The 14,417-nt window shown below is 26.7% G+C and overlaps 1 protein-coding gene across 1 annotated transcript; it reads right to left on the bottom strand.

Moving 5' to 3' along the window:
- Positions 1-11,512: 11,512 nt before the first annotated feature.
- LOC112797151 (cationic peroxidase 1-like) lies at positions 11,513-13,809 on the bottom strand. The gene is made up of 4 exons (XM_025839956.3): positions 13,447-13,809; positions 12,931-13,122; positions 12,586-12,751; positions 11,513-12,080 (listed from the first exon to the last, which is right to left on the bottom strand). The coding sequence occupies exons 1-4, from the start codon at positions 13,651-13,653 to the stop codon at positions 11,695-11,697; spliced, it is 951 nt and encodes a 316-aa protein (XP_025695741.1). The 5' UTR covers positions 13,654-13,809; the 3' UTR covers positions 11,513-11,694.
- Positions 13,810-14,417: the final 608 nt, after the last annotated feature.

Below are 14,417 nucleotides of genomic sequence, written 5' to 3'. Positions count from 1 at the left end.
GTATAAGAGATACGTAATTTTGCAGTGGTTTAAACGGAAACGGCTGCCAAATAAATTATATTAATGGCACTTCTATTGCACCGTTGCTAAACGCAATAGGTTTGGTTGTATAAGATTTTTCGGCTTCGCCACACTAACTGCCGCTGCATATACACCTTAATTTTGTTGCAGTTTGAGTCAAACCACTGTTAAATTCTGACAGCATAATAATAACAGCAATTTTTCCATGTTAACTGCCACTAAATATTTGCTATTATTTGTCGATTTTTTTTGTAGTGATATAAGGTGACATCAAAACTCAAAATGGATGACTTAATTATTTTATAAACTTATAAAAATATTAGATTTAAACATCGAATAATGTTTATAGCCAAATATTCATTTCTATTCAGAGATCAGAATTCCAGCAACAAAAAATTAGTTATTACTGTTGGTCTTGGATATCATAATTCTTAAATCCACATATTATAAACTAATTAATTTAAGAGATTATTTTAATTGAAATTTTGATAACTATATTAATTCCATTGCATCACTAACTTGTTTTAGGCTTTTAGCTACTTCACAGAGAAGACTTGAAACCAATAAATAAATAAATAAGAGGTGTACTACTGAAAGCAAGTATAGTTTATTATTATTATTATTATTATTATTATTATTATTATTATTATTATTATTATTATTATTTGGGTCTTGGGACATGGTATCTATACTCATTTTATTTTGTTTTCATGGGAGAGGGAGAGGGCCCAAAAGCTCCGTATGCTTATTTGAATATAGAAAAAAAATTCTAATTTGTACATGTTAGGCTGAAACGACAGTGAGATCTGTATCTTTCCACTTGCTAAGATCCTTCCATTTTTTGATTCTATGTATGTTCTTCTATTCTTAGTCCAAATAAACACAGCTCATCATTGGCGAAATATTTGAATACTTTTTCTTTTTTGTCCCCTAGAATTTTGAAAACCATGGGAATTTTAAAAATAAAAAAGAATCAATTTGGAGTTTTAAATTTTATGAGGAACTGAATTCGGTTTTTCAAATTTTAATGGTTCGGAAATCTATTATCTATTACTAATGTTGCAATCAAAATTTATTACATATTATTTTTTTTATTATAATTAAAATAAAATTTTTAATTTTTCTTTTAAATTAAAGAATTCTCTTTTTTTTTTATTTCTCTCATTTCTCCCTTCTCTCTATCTCTCTTATATCATTAATATTAATGATTAAGTACAAATTTGACAATCAAAATATACGATATAACATTCTTTAATTAAAATTAAAATTAAAATTAAAATATTAAAATTAAAATATAACTATATTATATTACTAATTTTAACAATCAAAATGTGTCACATGATATTTTTATTAAAATTAGGATAAAATATTTTTCTTTAAAATTAATAAACTTCCTTCCTCCATCATCATATATATCTCTCTCCCTTCTCTATTTCTTTCTACCATTTCCATTCTATATATAACTTATAATTATTTTTTATATTACAAATTTGACAAATTAAAATGTTTTATGAGATATTTTTATTACAATTAAAATATTTTTTTAAATTAAAAAACTTTCTTGCTCATTCTTCTTCTTTATCTTTCTCTCTCATTTCTCTCATTCTTTATCTCTCTACCTTTTTGTTCTACAAAAAATAAAATTAATAAAATAATATAATTTAAATAAATTCATAAAATTATAAAAATATATTAAATTTATAATTAAATATAATTAAAAATAATTTAATAATATTATTCACATAAAAAAATTATTATTATATGCATAATTTTTTAATTTTTTTATTTAGTTTTAAATTTTCACCACTTATCTTTTTACTTTATATTTTTATTTTCTTTCTTCAAATATTTATTATATATAATTTGGAGAGAATACTAATATTATAATTAATAATTTGAATCAAGATTCAATTGTTTCAAAAAAAATTGATTTTGAGTTAATTTTATAACTATCAAGATAAATTTTTTTTATACTAATATCTAATTTTATATATATATATATATTAGAGAGAGAGAGTATTATTTTTAAATAACAAACATAAAAATTAATTATTTTTATTTGTGCGACAGACTTAACACCTAATCAAATGTAAAAGTATACATATTAAATTCTTTTAAATTTTAGATAATGAATATTACAACTAATTATTAATAAAAAATTAAACTCCTTCACATTAAAATAATAACTAAAAAATTTATTATTTGATTTTTTATCTACAGAGATTCTAGTCTTTTTAGCCGACTGGAAACTTTTATCTCTTATAACCTTTTTATAAAAATAATTTAATTTTATATTTTTTTATCATAATCTATAATATTAAGATAAAATCGACATAATTTTAAAATATTTATATTCCTATAATATTATTACAGACAAAATCATTACTAATTTTTTAAATTTATTAATTATGTGACTCAATTTAATTCCTTAATTTTCAATTAGCTTAGAATCAAATTAGATCATGTAATTATTAAATTTGAGATACTATTTTGAATCAATTGAAACAAAAGGACAAATTGGATCATAGAATTAATTTAAGGTCCATTAAAATTTAAGAAACAAAACTAAATCTTTATTTTAATTTTCACAATATCAACAATATCATATATATATATATGAATTTTTCATAAATAAATTAAAACAAAATACCATAAAAATTCAACTAAGTTTTAATGCTGGTTCTCGAAGATTTAACGCATAATAATGCAGAAATTAGAGAGAATATAGAACATAGATACAAGTGGGCTAATCAAAGTAGTAGAGTGTGTTTAGTTTTATGTTCAACAAAAAGAGTACTTTCCAAAATCAAAGAAAAAATTTATTGTACTGCTATTAGATTGGCTATGTTATATAAAACAGAGTGTTGTACAGTAAAAAATGAATATAAATATAAGTTAAGTGTAATAGAGATGAAGATGATAAGATGAATGAGCGATCATACAGTACGTATGAACAAAATAAAAAATAAAAATATAAGAAAAAAAGTTAGAGTAGAGTTTACTGTAAAAAAGATGATAAAATTTTGTTTCAGGTAATTTGGACATGTAGAAGAAAGATCAATAAAACACTCGATTAGTAAAGTAGATGAGATGGAAGATTGATACGGATGATGAATAATAGAAGAAGATCTAAAAAGAGTATATATAAAATAGTCAAAAGAAATCTACATATCAATAATCTTACCATAAATTAAATATAATACATAATAGAGTATAATAATATCATTTGATCTATGTAATTGATTTTATCTAAGAGAATAAGATTTTGTTATTATTATAAATTAAAACAAAATAATAATTCAAAACCAAAATATAACTATTATCCAAAATCTACTTTTATGTTGGAGGAGAGGGAAAATCGGGTGGTCTACCCCGATTTTGGGTCCAAATCAGATTGGTCTCACTCGGTTATGATTTTTTATTTTCGTTTTTTATTTTTTTTCATATATACTATATAAATTTTGTAGTAAAATTTTTAGTGACTATCACTAAAAAATTCTTGTTTGTTTGTGGAAGATTTTTAGTGGGGTTATTATAAACCTCCATAATATATTTTAATAGTGACTATTTTTAAAACCTCCCTAAATCATTAACAATAACTCCCACAATCCAATCAATACTAAAAAAAACTTCTAGCCCAAATAAATATCAGCCCAAAACAAGAAATAAAAAAAAAAGAACATTCAGAACTGGGCTTCAAGCGAGAAATAGAGAGAGAGAGAGAGGAGAGGAACCTCTGTGAAACCCTAAAATCTCCATGTCACTGCCGCCGTTCATCTCCTTGCCACCGCCATTCATCTCCTTGCCGCCGTCGTCTCCGATCCTCCGTCAAAACGTTGTCGCTGGAGTTATGAATGGAGATCGTGGAGCCTCTGAATTTTTGTTGACCTCTCAGTGACGATTTGATTCAAATTGTTGAGGTAATGGTTTAAATCTTCCGCTTCTACGTCGTCTTCCACCACGGGTTGTGCCGCTGGTTCTGCTTTTCCTCCGGCGGCTTAAAGCACTCAGAGTGCGGTTTTGGCACGGATTCGATGGTGTGGTTTGGGCGCGAATTCGGTAGTGCTAGCTGAGGAGATCAAGAAGGCGAGCTAGTGAGTCTCTGTAAGCTTCGATTGAAGATATGTTCAAAGCTATCAGATCTCGTGGACTGATTTTCATGTCGTGTCGAGTCATTACAATGAGGATTTGTTCCTAATTTTTTCTCGTTCTTTGCTTTCTTCAATTCTTCAAATTTTTTCAAAGATACTAGTTTTTGTGATAATTTGATGATATAGTTTTAGCAAAGTTATACACAAATCCTACTTCTTATGTTCTAATGTACTCTTCTCTTCTGTAAATTTTTCAGGCCAAAGCAGATGATTTGATATATATTTAGTTAAGTTGATTTGATATATTAAGTTAAGTTGATTTGATATATTATAAAGGTGAAGAGACATAAATGAAAAATCGTTATTCTCTATTAAAAATTTTGATTTTTCTTGAAGTAAAAAGGGTGTTAGGGTTCATAGTTTAGGTGATCATTAGGTTCAATTGTTTTCATTAGAGGTTATTCTCTTTTATCGATGCAGATTTGTTTTCACTAGGAATTGCTTAAAAGAATATAAATTCTTCACTTTATTACAACTGTAGTGATGAACTGATGATTGGCCTCGTTCCTAGTGAAATAAATAGCTATTGCTATTGCTTAAGATAGTTTATCCTTCTTGATTTTTTTCCCTGTGAAAGAACTTGCAAATACCAATAAAAGTGCAAGAGCTAAATGACTAGTTGCTTTCCAGTTTTCATTATTCATATTTTTTCCTTTATAAGGTTTGAAGCTGCCTTTTGATGTGTTTTTTTCTTTCATTTCTTGTAGTAATTAGCCTCATGCCATAAAAGAATATGCTTTGTGGTTTGGTGATCTTAATGACTTGAAGATTCTACCAGATGCAGGTCAAGATCTTTATATTAGAATTCCTGCTTCAGAGTTAGGTATGTAATACATTTACTTGGCCTTAAACTGTTCTTAATCTTTCTCTAATTCTGAATTATATCATATGGTTTATCTTTGTGTTTTGTACTGTGACATTAAACAATTCAAGAGACAAAAACTGGATGCAAGGGCAAGATACGAATTGCAGTTTGGGTCACAATTGGCGTATGATGTGGCATGCTCTTCGTTTCATGTTTGATATGGAATGGACGAAAAAAGGCCACTCTGAAAGGTAAATAATTCTCCTTTCTTTTTTTTATTGTGCAGTAACTTATTGAATTATTATCATTATAATGGAGAGTAATTATTAATTTGTCTTAAGATAATTTAGAGACCAATATAGAATTAATGGATCATATCAAGAAAGAACAAGAGGAGGATCCAGAGCTTCTATTGTATGACCTATCAGTTATAGCTTTTTGCATTGATAACTTTTTAGACAAAAATAAGCTTGGAGAAGGTGGTTTTGGATCTGTGTTTAAGGTAAGAAACATATTACTTTTTTCAAGGATATTAGAATAGCAAAATGAAAAACTTTTCTCAATTGGTTCTGGACAAGGGATCAAAGAATTTAAGAATGAAATTGCATTAATTAATGAAGAGAAATTACTTATATATGAATATATGCCTAATAAAAGCCTGGATGTTGTTATATTTGGTACAAAATCTAGAATTTAGATGCATGCTAAAATTAATATTAGCTGTAAAACTTCTTGCCTTAATATTAGCTGTAAAACTTCTTGCTTTGATATGTGTAAAACATGCTAAAATTAATAATAGCACAAGAGAATTTTTTTATTTTTCTTGTTAATCTTTTTTTAGCATTGTTGGAAATTTCCTTGTTTGTGCAACTGGAAAAGAACCAAACTGCTGTGGCATGAGTCAATGTCCATGAACTTAAATGGCACTGAAGGTAAGAGTAAGATCTCTCAAGAGTTTCATTTTTTTCAAATTAATTGTGAAATTGTGTCATTGTTTTTATGCCGACATCAATAATGGATGTCTCTGCCTTATAGTTCTCGGTTTCGGCCTTGTTCTTTGGTGGAAGTACAAGCACAATCAACAAGCATTTTTTGATGTTAAAGGTACTTTCCAATTAGCATCATAGTTAGCATTTTCTTCTTCTTTAATACTATAATAGTTCCTTCAATTCTTGTACAGCTAGGAGTCTGTTACTTATCCACTGACTTCCCTCACGCCCACTTCTTAAGGGTTCGCTTTTTTACTTTTCTTCTTCTCCACTTCCTCCATTTTCATTTCAATTACTTTACTGTGTGCTTGATTTTGCTTGATTATTGGTGTGAAGGTTGAAGTGGAAGAACAACCAGAGATATCCGAGGCTTATTCCGTCTCTGCTGTCCCGTTCTTTGTCTTCTTCAAGGTAATTTGCACCTTTTTCTCTCTTGAATAAAAAACTCTGCTAATAGTTAATTGCTCGATAAATAGTTAAACGGAACCATAGCTGAATCAATCAAGTGTAAGGATCAATGACAACTTATAATTCTCTGTATTTCAATCTATTGGGGCTTTTCTGCCTATCTTAGGTTCGGTTTGATTTGACACGACTTGTATTGATCCCATCAATGATAATGTTTCTACTTTCATGATCAATTTGGTAGTATAGTTTCTTGCAGTATGCTTGTAGTTGATTGGTTTGGACACATTCACATTACTTTTAACCACTAATGGTGACTTACATATATCTTGATTTATATAGTTGCAAAAAGCTGCATTTATATATCTTGATTTGAACAGAGCATGCTAATTAGTTTGCACTAGTCACATGTTAATGTGTCACTTACACAATGTTTATTATCATGCATTTTTCAACATATAAATAATTTCATCTATTTGCCTTTTAATGATAAGTCAAATGCTAATGCATAATCCTTCTACATCTATTTCAGCACTAGTCACATGTAAATGCAACTGATTTGTGATCTGAAGCCCTTGAAAATGAGTTCGAACAACATGCGTCTCTGAGGTTTGTACTTGTACTCTTTTCAATTTTAATGTTAATTATTTTTAGCCTTTTGTATTTGTTTCTTTATTGCTTTTCAGTAGCTGAAATAGAAAATATGTAATCTGCAGATTCAAAAAAGAATATAAGAAATGGTTAGTGCTGGTTTGGACACTAGTTCACTTGAGATATATATTTATGTACATAGTGTTCTCTAATTATTATATGTTTAATACATGTTATTTTTAATATTTTGTTGTTGTAATTAATGTGATTGAAAAATGATGATAATGTATTATATTGATTGTTTTTTAAGTATTTCTTTTGTTTAAATATGTAATATTTTAATTTTCTTTTACATTTTTAATGTCTTGCTTAAGTATTTCTTTTAAATAGTAAATGATTAGTATAATAATGTAATTCTAACATCCAAATTAATATTTTAAGAATAATATTGATAGGTTTGTAGAGGTTTAAAACCCCTACAGAATAGCTATTTTTTTTAAATGAAAAATTTCTTTTGTGTGGGTTTTGAACTGCCACAAAAATTAACCAAGAACTGTCACAAAATGCTAGCACAGAACCCCCACAAAAAGGATAGAAAACCGCCACTAAATGATATTGTGGGGATTGTGAAAAACCGCCACAAAAAAGCTTGTGGTACCTCAAATTTTGGGGGTTTTGGAAACTGCCACAATCTTTTTTGAGGGGGTTTGAAACCTCCACAAATAGAAAAAAAAAAAACTGCCACAAATAAACAAAAACCTTATAGTGTATTAAAAATAATATAACTTTTTAAAATATTTCTTTTCATTCTGCTGATGGTAACTCCTGCATATATACAAGTTCTAGTTTTAAGATTTTTTCCCAATTTAATATATTATTATTATTATTATTATTATTATTATTAGAATCGAGAATGATGTTTGTATTTCATTTTGTATATATATTTTTTTGCATAGTTTGTATAATTTAGGGTTAAGTATGATTTTGGTTTCTAACGTATCGACTGAAATTTTTTTTTGTTTTCAATTTTTTTTGCATATAAAATCGTCCCTAAGATTTAACTTGATTTTAAAATCGTTCTTATCTTAGGGACTAAAATCGTATGGAGGTAGCAGCAGAAGCAGAGATAAAGATGGATCGTAGATAATTTCTTCTTTTTCTTCTTTCCTTTTCTTTTCTTCTTTTTCCCTTTCTCTTTTGTAGGAATAGAAACACTTTTTTTCTCTTATTTTTTTCCCTTTATTTCATAATTTTGTTTGTTATGAGTAATTTGGTTCAAAATTTTATGATTTAAGTAAAAAAGATGGCTTTAAAACTTAATTTTAAATCTTAAGAATAATTTTGTAAACAAAAAAAGGTTAAAAATGAAAAAACTTTTCGACCTATACCTTAAAAATTAAAATTATACTTAACTCTAATATATATTTTTTATTTTGTCTCACTTATCATCGCATTTAATAAAAAAAAAAATAAAATGTCTATAAAAATATACTACATAGTGCTTATAACATTGTTCTGTTATTGGACTCAATCGATTTGATTCCACCGAAATTTGATCAATTGGTCATTACTTGTTTCTACTTTCAAAGAGAGAACAAGTATAGTAAACGAACGAGATGTAGACAGAATAAACAAATAAATAAATAAAACATGTTTTGTGCTTTCATTTAGAAAGTCGTCCATTTTCATTTATAGATATACAAGAACAGTGACTTGTGTTTGTTAAAGGACAAAACTCTAGTATGAACCTGGAAATATGAGAGAAGAGGACAGAATATAATTACGAGTAGAGTTTTGGAATAATGAGAGACGTCATCAAACACTTGCAACATGTCTTGTGGCTTCTTTAGGCACAAATCAAATTTGTCAAACTAAAAACGCGTGGATAATGATAAGAGGATTGAATCAAATTTGCCACCCATATATATATGTCATAATCAAATCATGCATGCAATTATATTCCATGATTGAAGCAAGCATAGCGAAGTTACGTAGTTACGTTAATTAAGAATTATATTGTTTCGTTTACTTTGAATTGCCAAAGTCAATGACTTAGAATATGCATGCATGGCATGCATTTTGTGTCCGTGGGGGCGTAGCTAACTAGCAAAGCAAGACAATACATAGTTCATCTTTAATAAGAGTGAATATGGTTTTGATTTTAATAAATATAGGTAATTTTATTAATGTTATTGGTCCTTAAAAAATTTGTTATGATTTTGGTACCCCTTTTTGGGGAACGCTAATGCACTCAGAAAATTAAGTGTATCATTTCTTGAAAATTGACATGCTATTAAAGATTAAAAAACAAAACATCTTACCTTCTAAATTTTAAATACTAAGCTTTAAACCTTAAACATTAAATCTAAATTATTGATATAAATTAAAATATAATAAATACAAAGTTATAATTTATTTAATTAACAAAAAATGCAATACTTTTATTTAGTAAATAGCATTTTGATGATCTCCTATTTCTTGCTAATTAAAATCGTTCATAATGTTTTCATTGGCCGAAAATTGTGCAAATCAAGTGAATTTTTTAATAAAGGATCCATTTCCTTAGTTTTATTCTTGAATTCTCCTTTAATAATATATAGTGTGTTACAAGTGTTTGTTTAGATTTGGTTTGGTAATTTTTTTTTAAGAAAAGTGACACCTCATTGTGTGTTTGATAAACTAAAAAAATATGTGCTTGTTTTGTAATTTTTAAAAAATAGATATATTTTTAAAAGTATTTAAAGAGGAACTTTTTAAAATTAGTTTATACTTATTAAAATAAAAAAATTAATATAATTTTATATATTAATAAATATCTAAATATACTTTTTTGTGTATATTTATTATGGTTTTTTTAAAGTGTAAATGATATTTTATTAAACAAAATTGTTGCTGTTTGTGTTAATTAAAAATTATTCTTAGTTTGATTTATTAAACATAGATGTTATAATTTAAAAAATATTATTTTTTAAAAATCAATTTTGATAAACCATTTTAAAAAAGTAAAAGTTTTATAAAATGAAGAAGCCTAAGTTTAATTGCATTGTTGAATTTATGTTAGAAGTTTAATCTTAATTGAGGAAATAACTAGAATAGTATTTATGTATGTTTGACATTTTTTTTTGGATAAACTCATTTTTTAGATCACTACAAAAAAAGAGAATTATTTTAACATTTTATTTTTTAACATCATAATTAAATGTCAAAATTAATATATATTTTTTATAAATATCACAAATGTCAAATTTTCTATGTTTTCTTGATGAATAATTTGACCATAGAAAATTACTTCTCAATTTTGATACTCATTTATTTTCAATTTACTCTACTATTTCTCTTCTTCTCTGGACTCTGTCAATTTTGACATCACACTGCTCTCAGTTTGGAATTATACTACTCATTTTATATCTTCAAAATCTCAATTTATTCTTCAATTTCAAGATCTCATCTCATTCTTTGTTAAAAATTTTTGTTGAGAATATTTTATGGTCAATAAATGTCAAAATAAATAGTATTTTTTACGGTTAATAAGTATCACAGAAAATATATTCTCAAATTTTTCTAATAAATTATTTTTGACAGCCAATATTTATCAAAATAAGATTTAAACATTTTTTACAATTACTTATATGTTAAAAATATTATTTTTGACAAAACTTTTATTAATATATTTTCATAGTTAAAATAATGTCAAAATTTATTTATTTAACAAATTTTATTTTTTTTTACACATATAACCCTAAAAAATAATCTATATTGTTCTAGTGAATTTAATAGTTTAAACATATACTCATTATAAATTAACAGTATCAAATTGCCTACCCTACCCTCAAAAGTATAAATTAAACTTCACATTTTAGGTATCCAATCTTCATAACAATATTAATCTTTATATCTGTTTATCAACCTTCGCCTCTTGAAATACTCCCAATATAGAATGTTATTTTGTCTCTACTATTATGCTCCTTTTAGTTGCCTTTTCTTTCTTATTTTTATTCTTTTAAAAAAGGAAAAATTATGTTTAACTACTCTTGTTCGATCTTATTTGCTTGAAAAAAATTTAAGAAGAGTTAGAGATGTGATTATTTATATGTTTTTTTTATTAACTTAAATTTTTAAGAAAAATAGTATCATAATATAATAATAGAACTTTTATGATTTTAAAGTCTAGAATTTAATTTTTGTTAATTGGAGCATACATATTAAAAATATAATCATTTATATATATTTTTTATCAACTTAAAATAAAAAAAATTATACAGAACTTAAAAAGTCTCTCTCAAAATATATATATATATATATATATATATATATATATATATATATATATATATATATATATATATATATATATATATATGGTGAATGCTATTCTATCTTCTCTAAAATAAGATGTAAGTTGTCCTCTATGATATGTCACATTTTAATTCGGTTACTTTAGAGAGGGTAGGGTAGCATTTATATATATATATATATATATATATATATATATATATATATATATATATATATATATATTATATAAAGAATGTAGGGTATATAGACCAAAATTAATTAACTAAGTTGAAACATCATTAATCAATATACTTGAAACTGAAATTTGCATTACAATTGATGAGGAAACAATTTGCTTCTACAATGTAACTGAAATACATTTAGAAATACATTAAAATTCCCTCAACTTTAATTTATAACCAACATTAAAAATAAAATCCACAAATCTTTTTTTTTCTTAGTTGGTCTTCCTGCAATTGGTTCTAATTTGGCCACTAGTCCCAGTGAGTGGACTAAGGTTTCCCATCTTAATCATTGCATTGCCAAAGTCAGTGTTGAAAGTTGCAGGATTGTTGCTATAAGCAGTGACTTGGGAATCAGTGGATACACCATTGAAGAGTTGTTGATCAGAATGCAAGAGACCCTTCTTGTTTCTCAAGTTGGTATAGTAAGCATTATCAAATTTGTTGGGTGTTGTTACATCAAATGGTGACAAATTGGTATCTCCTCCAACGCTAGGACAATTTGCTTGCAATGATTTTGCATATGTTGGATCTATGTTGCTCTCATTGTAAATCCTTGTTCTGAAGGCTGTGCACTGTGCTTGCCCAATTGTATGCGCTCCTGAAATATTTTTAGAATCGTCAAACATATAATTATTCATATATTTTCTTTCTTCTCTATCAAGTTAAGTTTTTGAAAAAAAAAATAATTTTATGACATGGTATCAAAAATTTATATGTTCATAGGTTTAGAATTCGATTCTTGTTATTTAAAAAAAAATTAGCATAAGATAAATAAAAAATAAAAATACAATTTATATAAAAAATTTAGATAAACTTAAAAGAGACTATTGCATGAGGAGATGTGTTAAAAATATAATCATTTATATTTTTTCCTATCAAGTGTTTTAGCAAAATAATTTGGTGACAAGGATAAAAAACAAAAATAATGCTCATATGTTTGAATTATATGGTAAAACTAGTAATTTTATTCAGGCTAAATTTAAAAAATAGAGTGAATTCCAAATTTCAAAAAGAATCTAGCTAATATAATTTTCTCGAGTTAATTTAGTTTTATAGAATATTATTTATTATTGTGAAGTGACAGGTCAATTATTATATAATACCTGATAGAGTAACGAGTTCTTTTGTTGTGAAACCTTTGTTGGAGAAAGCAGAGATAAGGCCACTAAGATTAAAAAATGGAGCCGGCAAATCTGAGTTAGCAGAGCTTAAACTTGCAGTGGTTGAGTCTCTTCTTCCCAATAACACATTCCAACTTGCTCCTCCTAGCTGATACATTATTTTAACAAATTTATTAGTTTATAATCAAGTAGTCTAATAATTACAAGTGATCAATGTATTTTTTATATTTGAGTCCTACTAAGTTAAAATTGTTAGACCCTCACATTCCACAGTATTACATCTTTAAATCAAATTATTAAATCTACTTATGTGTTATATATACTCACAGCAACAACAGAATCTCTAGCAGCAACAGCAAGAATATCAGCACAAGAAACAACACCAGGGCACAAGCTCTCTACTTGAGACTTTATGGTGTCAATCACTTCAAAACCTCTTATTGAATTTGCATTTGGACCTGCTGTCTTTTCTCCTGTGAAATTTGATGTATCATCTAATAGTACTGATGCATCACATCCCTAAAATTATAACAAACAAAATCATAATTGTTAACATTATTGTAAAATTATTTCCTAATTGATAAATGGAATAAGGATCTGAATTTTAGCATTAGTATGACTTATTACTAGATTCGTATTTAGAGAGACAATAATTAAGGTTAAATTATTTAATTTTATATATTTTTTAATTTAAAATTATTTAAAATAATTTTTTATTGTCTTTATATAATGTGGATCCCACTTAATTGAATTTACGTCCACTTGATATATGATTGTATAGAATGAATCACAAAGTAACATTTAAAAAAAAATAGAACTAAGAGAAAGTGAAAGTAGACTTGCTTGAACAAAGCAATCATGGAAATGAAGGCGAAGAAGGGAGGCTCCCATGCGAGCTTCTTTGGCCACAGCAGAGTTCACTGCTGACTTAATTGTTGAAAGTGCATTGGGACATTTTGTGGCATAAAAATTAGATGACAATTGAGCTGACCCTAATCCTATAAGACACATGAATATTAAGAAATCAACTTTGCTAATTGGAAGTGCCATGCTGGCAATGAGGGAAATTATCCAAAACTAAGAGAAAAATTGAAAGAATGTGCTATGAATACTGGGAATTGTCACGTATTTATATACGAGTTTCTTTTGGATTTTTCCTTGTAATATAAATATATTATATATGTATATAGATATGCAGCCATAATTAAGAAACCAAATTTGACTTGTCGCTGTTATATATGTATAAGCATTATCAATAATTCCAAATTATTGTGTTGACTTGTTAACCATCCTCCTTTGTGGACTGTTCCACGTGCCCTACACGAAGCGAAATATTTGAAAAATAACACTTATTTGTGCTTAATACTTTTATTATTATTGTTATTTTGACAGATGTTATTATTAGAGTAATTATTTAAATTAATCTCTAAAAATTTTAAAATTGAATATTTTAGTCTTCTAAATTTTAAAATACACAAAACAGTTCTCGAAGTTTATATTTGTTAGACAATACAGTCCTTCGTCAATTTTTATCATTAGCCAATAACGTTGATCGTTGACGTAGAACGTTAACTCGCACACGTGAACAAGGTGAACAATTCAGTCCTTGGGTTCATTCACAAAAATGACGCCATTTTTAAACATGATTCTCATTTTCCTTTAAGCTTGTTGCTCTGGAGAATAAAACCCTAGTTCATTCCCAAAGGTTACCCTAGTTCCAATGGCGAACAGTGGACAAAGCTCAACCTTTTCTAGTTGCCGCAGAGGGAGGGTCAGCCATACTATCGCCAAAAACAAGGGGTTAACCATTGGAC

The sequence above is a fragment of the Arachis hypogaea genome, chromosome 4, assembly GCF_003086295.3.
Source record: "Arachis hypogaea cultivar Tifrunner chromosome 4, arahy.Tifrunner.gnm2.J5K5, whole genome shotgun sequence".
NCBI classification, from domain to species: Eukaryota; Viridiplantae; Streptophyta; class Magnoliopsida; order Fabales; family Fabaceae; genus Arachis; species Arachis hypogaea.
The sequence above is the reverse complement of the archived record's forward strand: the minus strand, read 5'-3'. Positions and strand labels throughout refer to the sequence as shown.

Coding starts and splice junctions, on each gene's coding strand:
- LOC112797151 (XM_025839956.3), bottom strand. CDS start 13,653: ATGGCACTTCCAATTAGCAAAGTTGATTTCTTAATATTCATGTGTCTT. Junction 13,123..13,446: donor TCCATGATTGCTTTGTTCAA/GCAAGTCTACTT, acceptor TTATAATTTTAG/GGATGTGATGCATCAGTACT. Junction 12,081..12,585: donor AGAACTCGTTACTCTATCAG/GTATTATATAAT, acceptor AAAATATTTCAG/GAGCGCATACAATTGGGCAA.